At 51.3% G+C, this 20863-nt stretch overlaps 1 protein-coding gene and 1 long non-coding RNA gene across 6 annotated transcripts in view; both read right to left on the minus strand.

Annotated features, from left to right (window-relative positions):
• Positions 1–8220: 8220 nt before the first annotated feature.
• Positions 8221–9164, minus strand: LOC114810239. Its single transcript, XR_005659805.1, has 2 exons — positions 8471–9164; positions 8221–8364 (listed from the first exon to the last, which is right to left on the minus strand). It is a non-coding gene; the product is annotated as an uncharacterized LOC114810239 (long non-coding RNA).
• Positions 9165–10120: 956 nt separating this feature from the next.
• LMO1 (LIM domain only 1) overlaps positions 10121–20863 on the minus strand; it is a 77824-nt gene continuing 67081 nt past the window's right edge. For all 5 annotated transcript variants that reach the window (XM_029061639.1, XM_029061638.2, XM_029061640.2 and 2 more), the window contains exons 3-4: positions 19646–19771; positions 10121–10580 (exon numbers count right to left, since the gene is read on the minus strand). In XM_029061639.1, coding sequence (XP_028917472.1) covers positions 10475–10580; positions 19646–19771 — 232 coding nt within the window. In that variant the 3' untranslated portion in view covers positions 10121–10474. The remainder of the gene's footprint in view (positions 10581–19645; positions 19772–20863) is intronic.

The raw sequence follows: 20863 nt of genomic DNA on the forward strand, positions 1-20863 counted from the left end.
TTAACCTCTCCAGGTCCCCCTCCAGTTCAAGGAGTCCATGAACCTCCGCCGGGGTAGACCGGAGACACCATGGTGGCATCTGAGCTTGCTCACTCCTGTTTGTTTGATGAGCCCGGAGAAGGGTGTCAGCTCAGTGCCTCTGGCGAGAGGGGGCCGGCGTTCCATTTTCCCATTTCCATTTGTGTCTGACATTTCTGAGACCAAGCTCCATTACAGACCAGCAGCCTATAGCAGTGGGCCGGAGAAATGAGACTTCCACTCAAGTGTGGAAGGAGGAGAGAATAAAAAGAAAATGAGTCAGGGAACCCAAATTACAAGATGCTGGCGGAGGTAGCCGCTCGCTCGCTCTGTTGTGACTGAGGCAAATTAAGTGTGTAGGCGACGGGCCCCGACAGAAGCCGTCCACAGAAACGCCACGGCTTCCTCCCGCCTCTCCCGCGTGCCCGTGCGGGTCCGTGACTCCGTGGAAATGATAGATGAAAACCAAATGGAATGACAAGTCCCTGATCGGAGCTGGGAAATCACTGGTAGACGGTGTTGTTTGACTGTACTGTACACTCCATTTCAGAAACAGGAAGAAAGACTCTTCAACCACTGACTGTCAGCAGCAACACCCAAGCCCCCACCCCTGCAACCCTTCTCTCTTTCCTCTACCGTTTCCACTTCTTCATCCTCCTGCCTTTCTTTCTTCTTTACTTGAGCACATTGTAAATCAAATCAGCGCCTCTAAGTCTACTGAGTCTGTGTTCCTTCTCCTAGCTTCAAGGAGAGCCCCTCCACCCCCACCTCCGACCTCCAGCAACCTTTTCCCAACATGAGGTGGTTTCTTTGCCTTCACGGCGCCCACCACTCTGCTTTCCACTCTGGCCCCCTCCCACCCAGCTGCCCCTCCAGGTTATGTGCAGAGCGGTGGCTCTTTCCCGGTCGTTGTGCAGAGGAACTCTGGCTGTGTGCTGAGAAGTAGTGTGGTCTAGTGGTCAGAACCTGGGTCTGGGAGTCAGAAGGACCTGGGTTCAATCCCGGCTCTGTCACATGCCTGTTTCGTGACCTTGGTCAAGTCACTTCACTTCCTCTATGCTTCTGTTGTTAAAATGGAGATTAATACTGTGAGCCCCATGTGGGACAGGGACCGTGTCCATCCCAATTTGCATGTATCCACCCCAGAACTTAGTACAGTGACTGGAACATAGTAAGTACTTAACAAAGACCACAGTTATTCTTATTATCATTATTATTATCCTGACCCAAACAAAATCCCCTGTAGCCTGTCCAATACAGTGAGACCGTGAGGTTCTAATCCCAGCCCTGTCACTTGCCTGGCATGTGACCTTGGACAAGTCACTTCTCTGTGCCTCAACTTCCACATTTGTAAAACAGAGACTAACTACCTCTTCTCTCCTCCTACTTAGGTGGTGAAGCAGGGACTCTGTCAGCTCTGATTGCTCCCTGTGGGCGGGGAATATGTCAGTTTACTGTTACATTGTGCTCTTCCAAGTGCTTAGTACAGTAAGAACTCAATCAATACTATTGAATGAATGAATGATTACATTAGTATAGTAAGAACTCAATCAATACTATTGAATGAATGAATGAATGAATTAATTAATGATTATCTTGCATTTACCCCCAACACTTCAAATATTGCTTGACACGAAGCAGCATGGCTCAGTGGAAAGACTTCAGGCTTGGGAGTCAGAGGTCATGGGTTCTAATCCCAGCTCTGTCACTTGTCAGCTGAGTGACTTTGGGCAAGTCACTTAACTTCTCTCTGCCTCAGTTTCCTCATCTGTAAAATGGGGATTAAGACTGTGAGCCCCACGTGGGACAACCTGATTACTTTGTATCCCCCCCAGTGCCTAGAACAGTGCTTGGTACATACTAAGCGCTTAACAAATACCATCACTATTATTATTAGATGCTTACTATGTGTCGGGCACTGTTTTAAACATTGGGGTAGGTATTTGTTTGGATATACAGTCCCAGTCTCAGTTAGGACTCACAGTCCTAGTCCCCATTTTACAGAGGAGGTATCTCAGGTCCAGAGAAGTGACTTGCCCAAGGTCACAGGACAGACAAGTGGCGGAACTGGAATTAGAACCCAGGTCCTTCCGATTCCGAGGCCTAGCTCTATCCACTAGGCCACGCTGCTTCTCTAAGTGCTCGCTCTGCCCCAAAGCACTGTGCTGAGCGCTGAGGGGAGGGGATTCAAGCTACCACAGAGGAGGAGTCCTTCCTCCCTCCCGGACATTCAGGGGGCCCAGGTGGGAACTGCTGCCGATCCCTGTCTCTCACCGGCCTCTCCTGCCCCAAAGCCAATCAGATCGGACCAGACTGGGTCGGCCTCCCCCACAGTTTCCTGCAAGTGACTGTCACGGGGGATTCTCCTTCCTCTCACACACACTAGCCCGGAGACCAGAGGAGATTTCTTTTAAAGATTCATTTCTGCCTCCCCACCTCTAGACTGTAAACTCACTGTGGGCAGGAGATGTGTCTTTTTATTGTTGTACTGTACTCTCCCAAGTCCTTAGTACAGTGATTTGCACACAGTAATCGTTCAATAAATACGACTGAATGAACACAAAAAAATTATTTATTTTCCTTTACTAGCCCCACCCCAGGCCTCACCTTCTGTCACACTGGCTCTGACCCTTCCAAGGGCTGGGGGCGGTTTGGGTAGGGAGAGCAGGGGAGAGACCTTGTCTGCAGGAGTAGAAGGGTTAGAGGTTTAAGGTTAAAGGAAAGAACAGAGAGGGTGGGTTGGGGAGGGCACAAGCGATGACAGACCATCATTAAGTAAAACGGCTTTGATTCGATTCAATTGTATTTACTGAGCGCTTAATGTGTGTAGAACACTGTACTAAGCGCTTGGGAAAGTATAATACAACATTAAACAGTGACATTCTCTGCCCACAATGAGTTTACAGACTAGAGCGGGGGAGAATGACATCAATTCAAATAAAGTTACAGCTGTGTACGTAAGTGCTGTGAGGCTTACCTGGACAACAGGTGGGGGCTTCACCCGATCTGTGCAGTTAAGTTCTCTAGACAGTAAGCTTATGGGTAGGAAACATGTCTACCAACTCTGTTATACAGTGCTCTCCCAAGTGCTTAATACAGTGCCTTGCACACAGTAAGCGCTCAATAAATGCCATTGATCAAGTGGGCAGGGACTGTTTCTACCAACTCTCTTATATTGTACTCTCCCAAGTTCTTAATACAGTGTTCCACACACAGTAAGCACTCGATATATAACATTAATTAATTGATTGATTGATTGAGTGTTCAGCTGCAATGAAAGCCACCCCTCCCCACCAATGGAGTCTTGGAGTTTAGGCAGGAAAAGAGCTGCCTGGAGGCAGGGGAATAGGTAGTCCCTGCAACCGGAGGAGCTCGGATTTGGTGGTCAAATTCCGGATCGGCCTGGTCGGCTTTCATCCTAACTTGCTGGCCACGGGCTTCCCGCCCTGACCAGTATTTCCTGGGGCCTGTCCTGGTCTGGCCCGGGAGAGTGCAAGCATACAGGATGCCAAATGTCAGCTGCTGCTGGGCGTCAGAGCCCGACGTTTTCCAGACCCCGACTTATTTTCCGGACCCCAATTTATTTCCATAATAAAGATATTTACTGTACAATGCCCTCCTTTGTCCTCCCCCACCTTCAACCTCCCTCTCCCGCTTCACATAAACACAGACACCCCCACTCCCAGCAGTTCAGCCATTCTAGTAGATCCTTGAAGAGCAGAAGAGAATGGGTGGAGGGAGGGTGGAAAATTCATTTAATCATATTTATTGAGCACTTACTGAGTGCAAAGCACTGTACTAAGTGCTTGGGAGAGCTCAATTGAACATCAGACACATTTCCTGCCCTCAGTGAGCTCATAGTCTAGAAAATAAAGGAATCCATCCTGGGGGCAGCGGGGAGAGTTGGGCCGGGGTGGAGAAGGGCCTGACCCACACTACCCTCGGTCTTTTCCAGCAGTATAAGAGGAGGGCAGGGGCTAATATTGGAGGAAGCATTTTGGCAGCTGGGAAATGCAGCGGGTTGGGGTGTTCGATCCAGCTAATGCATCAGGGCAGGCGAGGTCCGGGGCCGTCGGAGAAGCGGCTCTCACTGCGGAGCCAGAGCGGGTCAGCAGCCAGAGAGGGCCAGCCGGACCCATTACTGGGGCCATTAAAGATGCATGGGAAGGAAGCCCGTCTTGGTTTTCCACAATGACCCTATTGTATCTCCCCGATATGACGCGTACGGCTCCAGGCCGGAGAACAGAGGAGAGGGCGCTGGGTGGGTTTAAAGGGGCACTGTGCCCAGCCAGGCTCTCTTGGTCCAGCATCTCCCGGTGGGGGCTGAGGGGTCGGGGATCGGAGTGGGCCCTGAAGTCAAGCAGGCCACGGGCATGACTGATGCCCAACCAACAGGGACACTCGTCCATGTTACCTTGCCCAGATTCCTGCCTGCCATGAATGACTGTGCCTCGTGGCAACGGCTGGGGGCTTCCAGTGGGCAAGAGGTGCACGGCCCCCCAACAAAATTTGGGGGAGAAGCAATGTCTATTCCGATGCAAATCCTACGAATGCACATCCTGCGGGTGCAGGGGCTCAGCTCTGCCCTCTTTCCCATTTACCCGATAGCTGCTAGGTGGGGGAGGGAAGAATTTTGCCCACATGGGTGGGCAATGGGGCCCGCTCTGAGGAGGAAGTCCTAGTAGGACAGATGGGTGGTGTTAGGAAGGGAATGAAATAGGGATGAGGAAGGGGACACAAGATCAGCCTCTTCCTTGAAGGGGCAGCCAGAAAAGGGGACTGACCCCCCACCGGCTTGGAGGAAGAGTGTCTGGGGCCAACCCAGTGCCCCCTCTCTGGCTCCTCCCGTGCCCTCCCCAGATATAGCCTTGGGGAAGTATGCATCATGCCAGCTGGTTTCTTTTATCTAATACTGTTCCCGAGGGGTCTCCCCGCTGGACCTGGGATGGCTGTGGGGGTGACTCGGTGGGAACCCAGCCCAGAGACCCCTGCATCCTCATCCCTCCCCTTCCCCCTCCATCCAACTCGGAGCCGGCTCCAAAGTCAGCAGACATGCGGTGTGCCAGCCTGCAGCACTCCCCACGCATTAATTACCCTCCGGCTAAGAGATTCCTCCTAATTTCCTTAATGTTCAGTCATTTCTTAACTTCAATTCCTGTCCTCTAGGCTCACAGCTTATTACCTTCCGGCCGAGCGGCGGCATCTGTCTTCCCCGCACCTATCGCATTTTCTAAGCCTCAATCATGTCCCTCCCTAGATTTATCCTCATTAGGAAAACAGGACTCTAATTTTCCTAACCTTTCCACCGTCCCTTTAGGTCCCACGGCCAATTCTTCAGTCTCTCTTTTGGCCGACAGCCAGGGGCCGACGAAGGGGGATGGGAGGCACTCTGGTTCCTGACGGGCCCAAGGGAAAGACACCCTCTCCATCCCACTTCAATGTCCGCGACCTCCGGACCCTAGGCCACGGCCTCTCTGCTCTCACAGAGATACCCGGTAGACCGTAAGCTTGTTGTGGGAAGAGAATACGTCTGTTTATTGCCATATTGTACTCTCCCAAGCACTTAGTACAGTGCTCTGGACACAGTAAGCACTCAATAAATATGACTGAATGAATTAATGAAAAGGGGAACTTCCCTCTAAGTTTGTTGGGGAGGTGCAGGTTTCCACAGGGCATCAGCCGGCACTAAATAAGAGTCACAAGCCTCCATGGTGACTTTGGCTGGGTGATCGTGAGTACTTGTGTGCAGGTGTATGTTTTTTATTTGTTAAGCACTTACTATGTGCCAGGCACTCTTCTAAGCACTGGAGTACCTACAAGATAATCAGGGTTGACACAGTCCATGTCCCACGTGGGACTCCCATTCTTAAACCCCATTTTACAGATGAGGTAGCTGAGGCACAGAGATGTGAAATGACTTTCCCAAGGTCACACAAGTGGTGAAACTGGGATTAGAATCCAGGTCCTTCTGACAGACTCCCAGGCTGGTGCTCTAAAAAAAACTGTGAGCCCCGCGCGGGACAACCTGTTTACCTTGTATCTACCCAGCACTTAGAACAGTGCTTGGCACATAGTAAGTGCTTAATACCAAAATTATTATTATTATTATTATCCACTAGGCCAGATTGTTTCTTATATGGGGCTGTGCTGCCTGTGTGTTTATGAGGAGGTCTAGGATGGCATTTCTCAAGTGCTTACTATGGTCAAGTGCCTTTCTAAGTGCTGGGGTAGATATGAGATAATCAGGTCAGACACAGACCCTGGCCTACATGGGGCTCACAGTCTAAGTAGGAGGGAGAATAGATATTGATTACCCACTTTGCAGTTGAAAAAACTGAGGCCCAGAGAAGTAAAGCAACCTGTCACACAACAACCAACTGGCACAGCCAGAAGTAGAACCCAGGTCCACTGACTCCCTGTCCCATGCACTTTCCATTAGGCTCTACTGCTTCTAGGCATATATGTGTCCTTTGGTGGATCTCTACGTGCCTATGCGAGCCTGATTTCTTTTAGTGCTTGCCTCATTTATCTGAGTAATAATAATAATTGTGGTGCTTGTTAAGCACTAACTCTGTGCTAAGCAATGTGGGTTGGAAACAAAATAATCTGATCAGACTAGTCCCAGTCTCACAAGGGGCTCTTAATCTAAGGGGGGGGGGGGGGCGGGGAGAATGGGCTCCTGAGTCCTTGGGGCCAGGTTGGTTTCTTCTGGTCAGGTGGATTTTACCTTTCAAATAATAATAATAATGATGGCATTTGTTAAGCACTTACTATGTGCCAAGTACTGTTCTAAGCACTGGGGTAGCTACAAGATAATAATCAGGTTGTCACACATGGGGCTCACAGTCTTAATCCCCGTTGTACAGATGAGGTAACTGAAGCACAGAGAAGTCAAGTGACTTACCCAAAGTCACCCATCTGGCGATGGCAGAGCTAGGATTAGAGCCCATGACTTCTGATCCCACCCAAGCTTGTACTCCTTCCACAAAACCATGCTGCTTCCCAAAGAAACATCTGACTTATATAACCTCCAGTGATTGCACTGGGTGGGTCCCTGCTAATCCTTCTCAATCGTTCTGAAGGTTTGTCTCAATCCCAAGAGTCCAGGAAATCATCCATACCAAGCATATCTGCTGTGTGATCTTGGGCAAGTCACTTAACTTGTGCTTAACCTGTGCTTCAATTACCTCATCTGTAAAAAAGGGATTAAGACCCTGAGCCCCATGAGTTACAGGGACCATGTCCGACCTGATTACCTTTTATCTACCTCAGCACTGAGAATAGTGCTTGGCACATAGTAAACTCTTAACAAATACCACAGTTATTATTATTATATCATTATTATGAGGTCTCTGGGCTCTATACTCAGTACTCCCCTAATTAATAATGATAATAATTGCTTTTGTAAAGTGCTTACTATATGCCAAGCATTGTACTAAGTGCGGGAGCAGTTGTAAAATAAGTCCCACCTGGGATTCTCTGTCTAAGCAGGAGGAAGAATTGGTATTAAATCCCCATTTTGCAGATGAAGGAAATGAGGCACAGACAAATTAAGTGACTTGGCCAAGGTCACACAGCACATAAATAGAGGAGCTGGGTTTAGAACGCAGGGCCTCTGACTCCTAGGCCTGTGTGCTTTCTGTTAGGCCATGCTGTTTCCTAGCAAAAATTAACAGCAATTTTTTTCTTTTTAACTTTGAAGACCCATAGCCTCCAAATTAGTATTTCCCTGGGGCCTCTCTCCCCTTCTGCTTGGTAGTAGATGTTAGCTGTGATGGTTTGCAAACCACGATCCTCCACTGCCAAGTGGAGGCAAAACGTAAGCAAAGCAAAACCAGAACCACACAATGTTGAAGCAGAATACATTTCTCCCCAGATCCTGTGGACAAAATCCACAACACCTGGATTTCAAAAATTTTCCCCAAGTCATCGGCCTGTTAGAGTGTCCTGTTGGCCTGTGGAACAGCAAGAACACGTGGCCTTTCTTGACACATGATCCACACTCTTGCCCCTTCTCTTCGACTGGTTCCCCCAGGTGTCCCCCAAGGGATAGCACTTGGTGGCCAGAGAGTCTGAGGGGATGGGGAATTAGCCATTTTGAGTGGGACTGACAGGACAGAAAAATTCCCTTGATCCATGCTCCGGGTTTTGGGGAATGGGGGTGCAGAGAGACCAAGCAAGAATGAAATCCACACTCCCAAGGCTTATCTTAATTGTCATTTTCATGCACTTCTCCCCACAATTGACTCTTCTCTGGGAACTCCTCAGAATGATACTCATTTGAGTCTGTCCTCTCCCACCGTCCCGCAACAGTGGAAGCCAGCAGTCTCGGGGTCACTAGGAAATCTGGAAAACAGGAGAAAGGAAGAGAAACTGGGAAGTCCAGTGGGAGGAAGTTGGTGGGGGCCAAGCTTGTCATCACACAATGGCTGGGTGTTACATTGCTTCCCACCAAATGTCTTCTCATGCCAAGATCCATCTGTGTTGATGCAGTTAAATGACAAGCAGCTGTGCTCTTCGGAGCCAGGAGGATGGACCGGGGCATATCCGGATTTCTCCATGTTCCTTAGGTTTGAACTGAGTTCCGTGTGCACTCCAGCACTCTCCAGCACCCGCTGGGGCCTATGCAATGGGCAAGGAGCCCGAGGTTCAGAGCCTGGGGAGACCGGCATTCCAGGGGAGCCCAAACCCCGAGGTTCAGAATCCGGAGAGATCACCATTCCAGGAGACCCCAAACTCTAAGGTTCAGAATCCAGGGAGACCATCATTCCAGGAGAGCCCAAACCTCAAGGTTCAGAGTCTGGAGAGACCACCGTTCCGGGAGAGCCCAAACCCCAAGATTCAGAGCCCAGGGCAGACCTCCATTCCAGGGTGCAGGAGCATGGCTCTCCCTGGCCAGAGAATGACCCATTCAGCTCTGCCAGTCTCCAGGAACGATGACCGTCTCAAGATTTAGCAGCCACCATTTTGGTAGTGTGGCTTCTGGCTGTCTTAGGGAAGCAACCAGAGACCCAGGTGTCAAATCTGGGTTAGGAGAATAAGGATCGCTTCCGGGCCAGACCCCTCATAGATGAGGGGTGGCAGGCACGGGACCAAACAACTATGGAGAGGTGAGTCAGGGTCCTCGAGGAGAGAGGTTGTTGTTCAGAACTAGAATCTGAACCGAATCAGAGTTCTGATGAGAGACTTGGGTGTTCCCTCTGGGCTCCAGGAGGACACAGAAACAAGAGAAGCATTGTGGCCTACTGAATATTCCACGGGTCTGGGAGTCAGACAGACCTGGGTTCTAATCTCAGCTCTGCCACTTGAGTGCTGTGTGCAACTCAATTCACTTCCTCTTTGCCTCAGTTCCCTCATCTGTAAAATGGGGATTAATAGTGATGGTATTTGTTAAGCGCTTACTATGTGTCAAGCACTGTTCTAAGACTGTGAGTCCCATGAGAGGCATGGACTGTGTCCAACCTGATTAGCTTGTATCTACCCCAGTGCTTAGTACAGAGCCTGGCACATAGTAAGCGCTTAATAAATACCATCAAAAAACAAGACCTGCATCTCCCCTCTCCCCCAGCCCCTCCACTATGGGCTTTGTGGATAGGGAAGCAGGAGAAGCAGAAGCAGCGTGGCTTGGTGAAAAGAGTACGGGTTTGGGAGTCTGAGGTCATGGGTTCTAATCCCGCTCTGCCACTTGTCAGCTGTGTGACTTTGGGCAAGCCACTTAACTTCTCTGTGCCTCAGTTACCTCCTCTCTAAAATGGGGATTGACTGTGAGCCCCATGTAGGACCACCTGATTACCTTGTATCAATCCCAGAGCTTAGAAAAATGCTTGGCACAATGGTTAGCGCTTAACAAATACCATCATTATTATTACTGTTTTTATTAGAGACTATTTCTCTCCATCTCCCTTTACACCCAGCCTTTTGAGATCCATCGGTCCAAAGCCGACTGAAACCCAGATCCACACTCCATTTAAATCAGAGGAAGGACGTGGCTTTTCCAAGACTATTAATATAAAACATTTTTTCCTTCTCTCCGAAGAGAGTCTGGGGAGAGAGCCCAACCCCTCGGTCCCTGGCCCATGTGACCCACAAACCACACGCAGGCTTTGCAGGAAACATTCATAGTTTTAATTCACACCAGTAATAAAATTGCATTACATTTCTCATAAAATAAATGTTCCAGTTTATATACAGAAAACAGACTGTACAGACCCCTCCCCAGCCCCCTGGAAACTCACGAACATACAGGCAATGCAGTGCTCAGTTAAGTCAGCACAACTGTACATCTAAAATTGTAACTGCTTTGTGTCGGGTGCGGGGAAACGGGACTACGATGAAGAGTCCTCTGTGGACTGAGAATTAAAAAAATATTGCAGGCAAGCTGGCCGGCCGTCCTGGCCGCGGAAGAGACTGGACGCCGGGCCCACTGTGCTTCGAAGCCACGGGGAGCTGGGGGGGGCTACTGAACCTGGGACTCGAAGCTTCCGTTCAGCTGCCCCTCCTCATAGTCCATCTGACACAAGATCATGTTGTTCTTCAGGAAAAATTTGTCTCCTACGCAAAATCTGCAAAGCCAAAGAGAAGACCACGTTATCCTTAGGGTCGGCTCTCGCGGGTGGTCCGGGACAGGGGGCTGACCAACCGGTCCTACCTGCATCCGGCCCTGGCCCAGGGACCGTGCCTCAGTGTCCTCACATGCAAAATGGGGATTCAATACCTCTTCTCCCTCCTACGCAGGCTGGGAGCCACATGCGGGACGGGTAGTGCGTCCAACCTGATTTGCTTGTATCCACCCAGTGCTTAGGACAACGCCTGACTCATAGTAAGCGCTTAACAAATACCATAGGAAAAAAGAATGTCCCCAAGGTACAGTGTATTGGAGTGTCTGACTCAAGCCCTTTATTTCATATACATCTGAGTGTGGGCCTGGGATGGGAACGTGCAAATGAGCCACTTCCTTGGGTGGGGTAGACCACAGGTGGGAATCCAGGATGCAGATGGGCCCTACCCCCTGAGACTGATGGGTCCTGGCCCAGCCCCGCCTGGGGTCAGCCCCGCCACAGGGGTGCAAGGTCTATCTGGAAGGCTAATCTTAGTCTGGGGGCCGCAGCACTGAAAAGGCCCTCAGGAGTTTTCTGCTGAGCTGTGTTTATGGACATGGAGCTCCAGGCTCAGTTGCCCACTGAGCCTTCTGAAGCACCATGACCTAATGGATAAAGCACGGGCCTGGCAGTCAAAAAGTCATGGGTTCTAATCCTGGATCTGCCACGTGTTAGCTATATGACCTTGGGCAAGTCACTTTACTTCTCTAGGCCTCAGTTCCCTCGTCTGTAAAATGGGGATTAAGACTGAAGCTCCCATATCTTGTACCTACCCTAGTGACTAGAACAGTGCCTGGCACATAGTAAGTGCTTAACAAATACCATATTATTATTCTGGCCCCCAGGATCTCGTGGCTTCCCCGGCCTCCTGATCTCTCCTGCCGCTGAGGCTAATGAATTCCTTGATGGCCTCTGGCTGAAGACTGACCAGGGCTCAGCACACTTGGGTGGCATCCTCCACACCCCACCCCCTTCTCCTGCCCTGCCGGTGGGCCTCTCCCATCCACAATCCCCAGGTGACCATCTGAGCTGGGGAGAGAGTGGAGGGGAATTTGTGGCCCTAACTCAGACCCTCAGGAAAGGAGGAGGGTCTGCGTGGGTCCGGAAGGGGGAGAAGGGACATTCATATTAACGTCTGTCTCCCCAGTAAAACCTGGCTACATCTTCCTCCAAACAGCCACTTAATAATAATGTTGGTATTTGTTAAGCGCTTACTATGTGCAGAGCACTGTTCTAAGCGCTGGGGTAGGTACAGCGTCATCAGGTTGTCCCACGGGAGGCTCACAGTCTTAATCCCCATTTTAGGGATGAGGGAACTGAGGCAGAGAGAAGTGAAGTGACTTGCCCACAGTCACACAGCTGACAAGTGGCAGAGAGGGGATTCAAACCCATGACCTCTGACTCCCAAGCCCGGGCTCTTTCCAGTGAGCCACGCTGCTTCTCTCCTTTATCTGGCCAGCCAGTAAGACAGCCAAGGTTTGGGGTTAGGGCCTCTTTCCTGGTCCCCCACCTCCATCCAGGGAGCAGAAATTAAATGTAAAGGCTAAGACTTCTTGGGCAGGGGGCTGGGCAGGATGACCTCTGGTCCTGGTATATCACCCTGGAATCCCGGCAGCCCACAGCATGTCACCGTGCTGAGTCCACGGGCTGTCAGCCGGATGGGAATGGGACAGGGGCTGGATACAGAGACCACACACACACACACACCCATTCACTGAAACACTTTATAACTTTAATTTGTCGACTGCATAAAGTGCAGATAAAAGATTTAGTAGCTGAGGTCTGGAGCCCGCTTCCCAGGAATTAAAGCAACGTTAACAGGTGCTTAGGGAAAGTTGTTAATGGAAATGTTTCACAGGAGGGGAGAGGCAGGTGCTTTAACGGGAAGAAGGCTTCCAGCCTCGGGGTCTTGAGCCTTCCGGCTGCTGCCTGAACCCACTACGGGAGGGTTTTTGTGGATTGATAAGTGAGAAGTCCAGAGAAACTCGAGGTGTGGGGAAGAGGGAAAGGGTTGTGAGAAGTAACGTGACCTGTGGGAAACTGCATAGCCTACTGGAAAGAACATGGGCTGGAAGCCAGAGGACCTGGGTTCTAATCCCATCTCCACCACTTGCTTGCTGGTGATCCTGTGCAAGTCTCTCAACTTCCCTGTGCCTCAGTTTCAACTACAAAAAGTAGGGATTCGTTATCTTCTTCCTCCTACTTGTCTGTGAGTTCCATGTGGGACGGGGATCGTACCTGGCCTAACTTGTGTCTACCCCAGTGCTTAGGACAGTGTTTATCATATAGTAAGCATGTAACAAATACCGACTCCCCCACAAAAATAATGAGAAAGGACTCCTGAGGCCTCTGCCCGCCTTCCCCCACCCCAGGAAAGTTTGCTTCTGCTCCCCGCTCTGTGTCCGCCCCTTTCTTCCCAAGGCCCAGACTGGGCGGCAGAACAGCATGATGTGGAAGGCAGCATGAGCTAGCGGGAAGGAGCACAAGACTGGAAGTCAGGAGCCCCGGGTTCTAGACCCTGCTTCACCTGCTGAGTGACCTTGAGAAAATCAAGTAACACCTCTGGGCCTCAGTTTCCTCAGCTTCGAAATGGGCCCCAACTCTCCCTCTCAGACTGTGAAACCCGCTTGGGACAGGGACAATAATTGCCGTTAGGCCCCGTGCCCATCACGCCTGGCAAAGCAGCGTGACCTAGTGAATGTGGGTTCTAATCCTGGCTCGGCCACTTGTCTGCTGTGGGATCTTGGGCAAGTCAATTCACTTCTCTGTGCCTCAGTTACCTCATCTGTAAAATGGGGATTAAGGCTGTGAGCCCCATGGGGGCAACCTGATTACCTTGCATCTACCCCAGCAGATAGAACAGTGCTTGACATAGTAAATGCTTAACAAATACCATAATAATTATTACTATTACTTCACTTCTCGTTGCCTCAGTTCCCTCATCTGTAAAATGGGGATTAAGGCTGTGAGCCTCACGTTGGACAACCTGATCACCTTGTATCTCCCCCAGTGCTTAGAACAGTGCTTGGCACATGGTAAGTGCTTAAATACCATTATTATCATTATTAATAGGTGCCAGCCAGAAGCAGCGTGGCTCGGTGGAGAAAGCAAGGGCTTGGGAGTCAGAGGTCATGGGTTTTAATCCCAGCCCCACCACTTGTCAGCTGTGTGACTTTGGGCAGGTCACTTCCCTTCTCTGTGCCTCAGTGACCTCATCTGTAAATAATAATAATAATGTTGGTATTTGTTAAGCGCTTACTATGTGTCTAGCGCTGTTGTAAGCGCTGGGTGAGATACAAGGTCATCAGGTTGTCCCACATGGGGTTCACAGTCTTAATCCCCATTTGACAGATGAGGTAACTGAGGCACAGAAAAGTTAAGTGACTTGCCCAAAGTCACACAGCTGGGATTGGAACCCACAGCGTCTCACTCCCCAGCCTGGGCTCTTTCCACTAAGCCACACTGCTTCTTTTCTAAGCACGGGGGGAGATACAGGGTAATCAGATTGTCCCACTTGGGGCTCACAGTCTTCCCCCCGATTATACAGATGAGGTAACTGAGGCACCGAAAAGACAAAGTGACTTGCCCAAAGTCACACGACTGCCAGGTGGTGGATCCGGGATTAGAACCCACGACCTCTGCCTCCTAAACCCGTGCTCTTTCCACTGAGCCACGCTGGGGGTTCAGGTAAATTAAGGAGGAGGAGGGGAGATGAGAGAGATGTTGGTGTAAAAAGCCCGTGCTTTTTCCACCGAGCCACGCTGCTTCTGGCTGGCACCTATTAATACTAATACTAATAATAATGGTATTTAAGCGCTTACTATGTGCCAAGCACTGTTCTAAGCGCTGGGAGAGGTACAAGGTAATCAGGTTGTCCCACGTGGGGCTCACAGCCTTAATCCCCATTTTACAGATGAAGGAACTGAGGCCCAGAGGAGCGAAGTAATATCAATACTCATACGGGCTTAAGGCTGCGGGCCCCACATGGGGCAAGCTGAGGACCTCCCCGCCCAGCGCCTAGCACAGTGCTTGGCACATAGTAAGCGCTTAACAGATGCCAGGATGATCCTCCCCTCCGGGCTGCAGTCTCTTCTGTTGGCTTCCCGAGCGACCACTAGATGGCGATGCCGCCTCGGTGGAGGTGCCCCATCCGCGGGGACCCCGCGGGGCAGGAGGAGGGAACCGGGGCGACCCCCGAGGCCCGACCCGGGATTCCCCCCACTCCTCTATCCCGGGACTCCAGGGAGTCTGGGGACTTACACCGACATCTCCCTCATCTTCCCTCCTCCTCCTCCCACCTGTCCTTTATTCATTCCTTCAATCGTATTTATTAGTGAGCACCTACTGTGTGCAGAGCCCTGTACTAGACGCTTGGGAGTGTAATGATGTTGGTATTTGTTAAGCGCTTACTATGTGCAGAGCACGGTTCTAAGCGCTGGGATAGACACAGGGGGGTCAGGTTGGCCCACCTGGGGCTCCCAGTCTTAATCCCCATTTGACAGATGAGGTAACTGAGGCACAGAGAAGTGAAGTGACTTGCCCACGGTCACACAGCTGACAAGTGGCAGAGCCGGGATTCTCCCCATCCTCTACCCCGCGACTCCAGGGCGCCTGGGGATTTACACCAACATCTCTCTCATCTTCCCTCCTCCTCCCACCTGTCCTTTATTCATTCCTTCAATCGTATTTATTATTGAGCACCTAGTGTGTGCAGAGCCCTGTACTAGACGCTTGGGAGAGTAATAATGTTGGTATTTGTTAAGCGCTTACTATGTGCAGAGCACGGTTCTAAGCGCTGAGGTAGACACAGGGGGGATCAGGTTGGCCCACGTGGGGCTCACAGTCTTAATCCCCATTTGACAGATGAGGTAACTGAGGCACAGAGAAGTTGTGACCTGCTCACAGTCACACAGCTGACAAGTGGCCGAGCCGGGATTCGAACCCATGCCCTCTGACTCCAAAGCCCGGGCTCTTTCCACTGAGCCACGCTGCAAAGTAACAACAAGCAGATGCATTCCCTGCCCTCAACGAGCTTAGGGTCTAGAGGGGGAGACAGATGTTAATATATATAAATAATAATAATAATGTTGGTATCTGTTAAGCGCTTACTATGTGCAGAGCACCGTTCTAAGTGCTGGGGTAGATATAGGGTAATCAGGTTGTCCCACGTGAGGCTCACAGTTAATCCCCATTTTACAGATGAGGTAACTGAGGCACAGAGAAGTTAAGTGACTTGCCCACTGTCACACAGCTGACAAGTGGCGGAGTGGGGATTTGAACTCATGACCTCTGACTCCAAAGCCCGTGCTCTTTCCACTGAGGCACGCTGCAAGGTAACAACAAACAGATGCATTCCCTGCCCTCAAAGAGCTTAGGGTCTAGAGGGGGAGACACATGTTAATATATATAAATGATAGATACATAAGTGGCTCAGTGGAAAGAGCCCAGGCTTGGGAGTCAGAGGTCATGGTTTCGAATCCCCGCTCTGCCACTTAGCTGTGGGACTGTGGGCAAGTCATTTAACTTCTCTGTGCCTCAGTTACCTCATCTGTAAAATGGGATTAACTGGGAGCCTCACGTGGCACAACCTGATCCCCCGTATCTACCCCAACTCTTGGAACAGTGCTCCACACGTAGTAAGCGCTTAACAAGTACCAACATTATTATTATTATAAGTGCTGTGGGGCTGGGAGGGAGGATGATTAAAGGGAGCTAGTCAGGGCGACACAGAAGGGAGAGGGAGAAGAGAGACAGGGGGCTTAGTCAGGGAATAATAATAATGTTGGTATTTGTTAAGCGCTTACTATGTGCAGAGCACTGTTCTAAGCGCTGGGGTAGACATAGGGGAATCAGGTTGTCCCACGTGGGGCTCACAGTTAATCCCCATTTTACAGATGAGGGAACTGAGGCACAGAGAAGTGAAGCGACTCGCCCACAGTCCCACAGCTGACAAGGGGCAGAGCCGGGAGTCGGACTCATCTCCTCTGACTCCGAAGCCCAGGCTCTTTTCCACTGAGCCACGCTGCTCCCCACGAGGAAGGCCTCGTGGAGGAGGTGCACTTTCCAACCCAGAAAGCGACCTGTCCTGGACAGCTCTAGGTATTCCTCACACCCCAGGGAGGAGGCTTTTCTCCTCACACCCCAGGGAGAAGGCTTTTCTTCTATCTGGCCTTCTTACCTAGCGCCCTGTTCTCTGATGCCGCCCCTCGGGTTTCATGTGTACCTGGTCAAGCCTGTCTTCCGGCCAAATGGTTCCACCCCAGGTGAAAGGAAGTAGCTTCTTGGCATACAGGTCTGGGGGGATTCTGGGAAAACTACCCAAAGGGGCAGCAAAGACTCGTGAGTCAGGGGTCCGGGTTCTAGTCCGAGTTTAGCCGATGGGCAAGTCACCCTCTCTGAGCCTCAGTTCCTTCAGGATAAGACACCTGCTCTCTCGTGAGAGGCAGAGACTGTGTTTGAGCTGCATCCCTAGCTCAGCCTTTAGCACAGAGTAAGGGCTTAATCATCATTATGATTATTATCGTTCTGTGTGCTGGGATAGATAGACGTTAATCAGATTGGACACAGTTCCTGTCCCACGTGGGGTTTACAGTCTAACTAGGAGGAAGAGTCACAGAAAAGCAAAATGACTTAATAATAATGATGGTATTTGTTAAGCGCTTACTATGTGCAGAGCACTGTTCTAAGCGCTGGGGTAGACACGGGGGAATCAGGTTGTCCCACGTGGGGCTCACAGACTTCATCCCCATTTTACAGATGAGGTAACTGAGGCACAGAGAAGTGAAGCGACTTGCCCCCAGTCACACAGCTGGCAAGTGGCAGAGGCGGGATTTGAACTCATGACCTCTGACTCCAAAGCCCGGGCTCTTTCCACTGAGCCACGCTGCTTGCCCAAGGTCACAGAGCAGACAAGTAGAACTGGGATTAGAATCCAGGTCATCTGACTCCAAAGCCTGTACTCTTTCCACTTGACCACGCTGAATTATTATTATTTCTCTGTGCACCGTGAGCTCTCAGTAAATGCCATTGATTGACTACAGGTATAGGTGTCCCTTTCCCCAGCTTTTTCTAATTCCCGTTTCCCTCGGACAAGAGAGAAAGAGGTTTTAAAGTTGAGGTGTGGGCCAGGATTTCCCAGAATCACCTAGGACTCTCCAGCAGTATGAAAGAGGACAAGAGGGTAGCAGAGTCCCAGGTGGATTTGCATATGTTCCGTGCAGATTTTGCAAATGCCGCCTTGGACCACGCTCTCTGTTCTCAGGCTATTTTCAAGTTTCCAGGTTTTCCCGCTGACTGAAATATTTTCATATTTCTCATTAACTTCCAAAAACCTTCCCAGGTTGCGTCCAGCTCGGCAAATGATCTGCATGATTCGGCCTCCAAAAGCAAGTTGCCCTTGGGCCTCTAAAATCTGAAGAGTTCAGCCTCGTGGTCCTGTTTGGCCTGAAATATCAAGGTAATAGAGGTCAAAGTGCATTTGGAGGCCTTGATGATCAAGAGAAGTTGCTAGTTGCACACAGACAGGCTCTGAAGGCCTCTGGGCAAGAAGAAGTTAAATCCCTTCTCTTTTCTCTTCTCCCCCAGCCCCGATCACTGGCCCAGAGATCCCCTACACTCTCCCAAGCACTTAGTACTTTGCTCTGCATTATGCTATGCTCCCTGTAAGTGCTCAGTAATTACCATTGATTGATTGGTAGGTAAATAGTGGAGAAATGCCCCCTTCCCCTGTGCTTTTGGCAATCAATCAGTAAATAATAAGAAGAAGAACAGTGGTATTTGTTAAGCGCTTACTATGTTTCAGGCACTGTACAAAGTGTTTTGGGTGGATTCAAGCAAATCGGGTTGAACACAGCCCCTGTCCCACATGGTATTTATTGAGCACTTACTGGGTGCAGAGCACTGTACTAAGCGCTTGGGCGAGTACAACACAACAATATAACAGACACATCAACAGTCTCCACAGGGCTCTGGGATCCTCTCCAAGGATTTGAAGGAGGGTCTTCTATGGAGATTGATCAGTTGATGGGCTGATTGGCTGAAGACCTACTGACTCAGATTTCTTCCCATCCACCGTCGAGACGGGGGTCACTTTGTGCCTCTCTAAACCTCTGATTCTTTTCCCCAAGCCCTGCCCCTATCTCCAGCAAGATTTCCCACTTGGTCAGACTTTGGTCCAACTCTCTGGACATCAGTGTGTCTGGGGCCCAGGGAGGTGGTCCAGATGGGTCAGGAGGTGGGTGGGGAAGGGCCCAGTGGGCAGGGGACTGGTAGGCTGGGGATGGTGGGAAAGGGACCAGGGGTCAGGAGGCTGGTAGGGGACCAACAGGCAGGACGCTGATGGACAGGGGACCAGTGGGCCAGGAACTGGTGGGCAAGGGACTGGTGGGTAGGCGGCCAAGTGGGCAGGAGAACGGCAGGCAGGGGCCAGTGGGCAGGGGACTGGTGGACAGGGGGTCAGTGGGCAGGAGACTGGAAGGGACCCCCAGAAAAAGCCCAGACTAAGCCCTACTTTTCCTCATCTCCCACTCCCTTCTGCATCACCCTGACTCGCTCTCTTTGCTCTTTCCCCCTCTCCCTGCCCCACAGGACTTAAGTTTACATCTATAATTCTATTTATTTATATTGATTCCTGATTACTTGTATCAATGTCTGTGTCCCCCTCTTCTAGCCTTTGAGCGCATAGTGGGTAGGGATTGCTCTCTTTATTACTGTATTGTACTTTCTAAGAGCTTAGTAGCATGGGCATGGACTGGCAGAAAGGGGGTTAGTGGGCAAGGGACCAGTGGGCAGGAGAATGGAGAGCAGGGTATTGGTGGGCAGGGGACTGGTGGGCAAGGGGATGGTGGATAGGAGACCAGAGGGCAGGGAACCAGTGGCCAGGGGACTGGTGAGCAGGGGGCCAATGGCCAAGGAGTCGGCCACAGATCCTGGACCTTTCTGAGGCTCCCCTGAAGGAGCAGGGCCCCTCGGAGCGCCGGGTGGGCAGCGGGCCGGTCACCCTGACTCGGGGTCGGCCCCCGGGGTCTCACCTCTGGTTGCAGAGCTGGCAGGCGAAGCAGTCCAAGTGGTAAACGTTCTCCCTGGCCCTCATCACCATCTCAAAGGCGGGGATCAGCTTACTGCAGGCTGCACAATTCCCCGTGGTGCCAAAGAGCCTGCCAAGGAAGCATGGGCATTAGGGGCCATTTTAATTAAATGGTGGAAGGACTAATTAAATGTAATTAGTGGTATCAGATACAGTATTGAGCCAATCACAGGATTCGCAGCCTCCATTTTGCTGACCAGCGAGGTCGGGGGAGCCTACCCGGGGGAGACCAGAGCCTGGGGAAGCTGAGCTTTCTTTGGATTTCTCCTTCTGGGCGGGTCGGGCCGAAGCTGAGACAAACCCCTTCGGCCTCCTCGTGGTCCTGAGGCAGCAGGCTCAGGAACCGCAGCTGGCCCAAGGGACACCCAGCGGGTAGGATCAAAGACACCCTGGCTGTGCTCTGGGGCCAAAATGGGGTTGGAGTCTGAGGACCCCCAGGAAAGAGCATTAGGTCTGGGATTCCCCATGGGCTCTGGCCTCCGCATCTGGCCCACCCTGGCAGAGGGTGGGTAGGCTACCGGTCATATCCCCCAGTTCATACCCACCCCCAGCGCCTTCCCCAAGTCCTCCGGGCCCCTTCCAGGGCTGCAGCACTGCCTCCTCCAGGCTGTTTGAGGTTGAGGGGTCTGACTGCTCGCTTGCCCTCACCTCTACCCCAGCTGGTTGGCAGCTGGGTGGAAGAGTGTCTCCTCCTCTCGTTCCCCCTCCCCTCTCAGGCCATAGGCCCACCCTGGCGGGGAAGTCTGGAATCGAGGCCTCCAGACCCAGAGGCATCTGGAGAAAGCTCTTCCGGATGTCCGGAGGATAGGTCTGCCTACACGGTGGCCAACTTGCCAGCCGAGGACGGCCACCACGCCGTACGCTGGGAGGGTCCGCTGCTCCTCAATGAGCCAGTCCCTTCTCTCAGAGACTCTCTTGGATTTACTTAACCCCAGCCAAAACCCCCATCCCAGTCCCATCTAACTCAGCTCAGCCCAGTTCATCCCAGTCTATTCTGACCCAGCCCAGCCCAACCCAGTCTAATCCGATCTGGCCCAGTCCAGTCTAACCCAGCCCAGTCCAAACCCAGGCCCATGACCACTGACCTGCTTGTACCTGGCTCGTCATGGGGCCACACACTAAGCAACGAATAATACATTATATAACCGAGGCCTAAAAATAT

Source organism: Ornithorhynchus anatinus, chromosome 3 (assembly GCF_004115215.2).
Source record: "Ornithorhynchus anatinus isolate Pmale09 chromosome 3, mOrnAna1.pri.v4, whole genome shotgun sequence".
Taxonomy (NCBI): Eukaryota; Metazoa; Chordata; class Mammalia; order Monotremata; family Ornithorhynchidae; genus Ornithorhynchus; species Ornithorhynchus anatinus.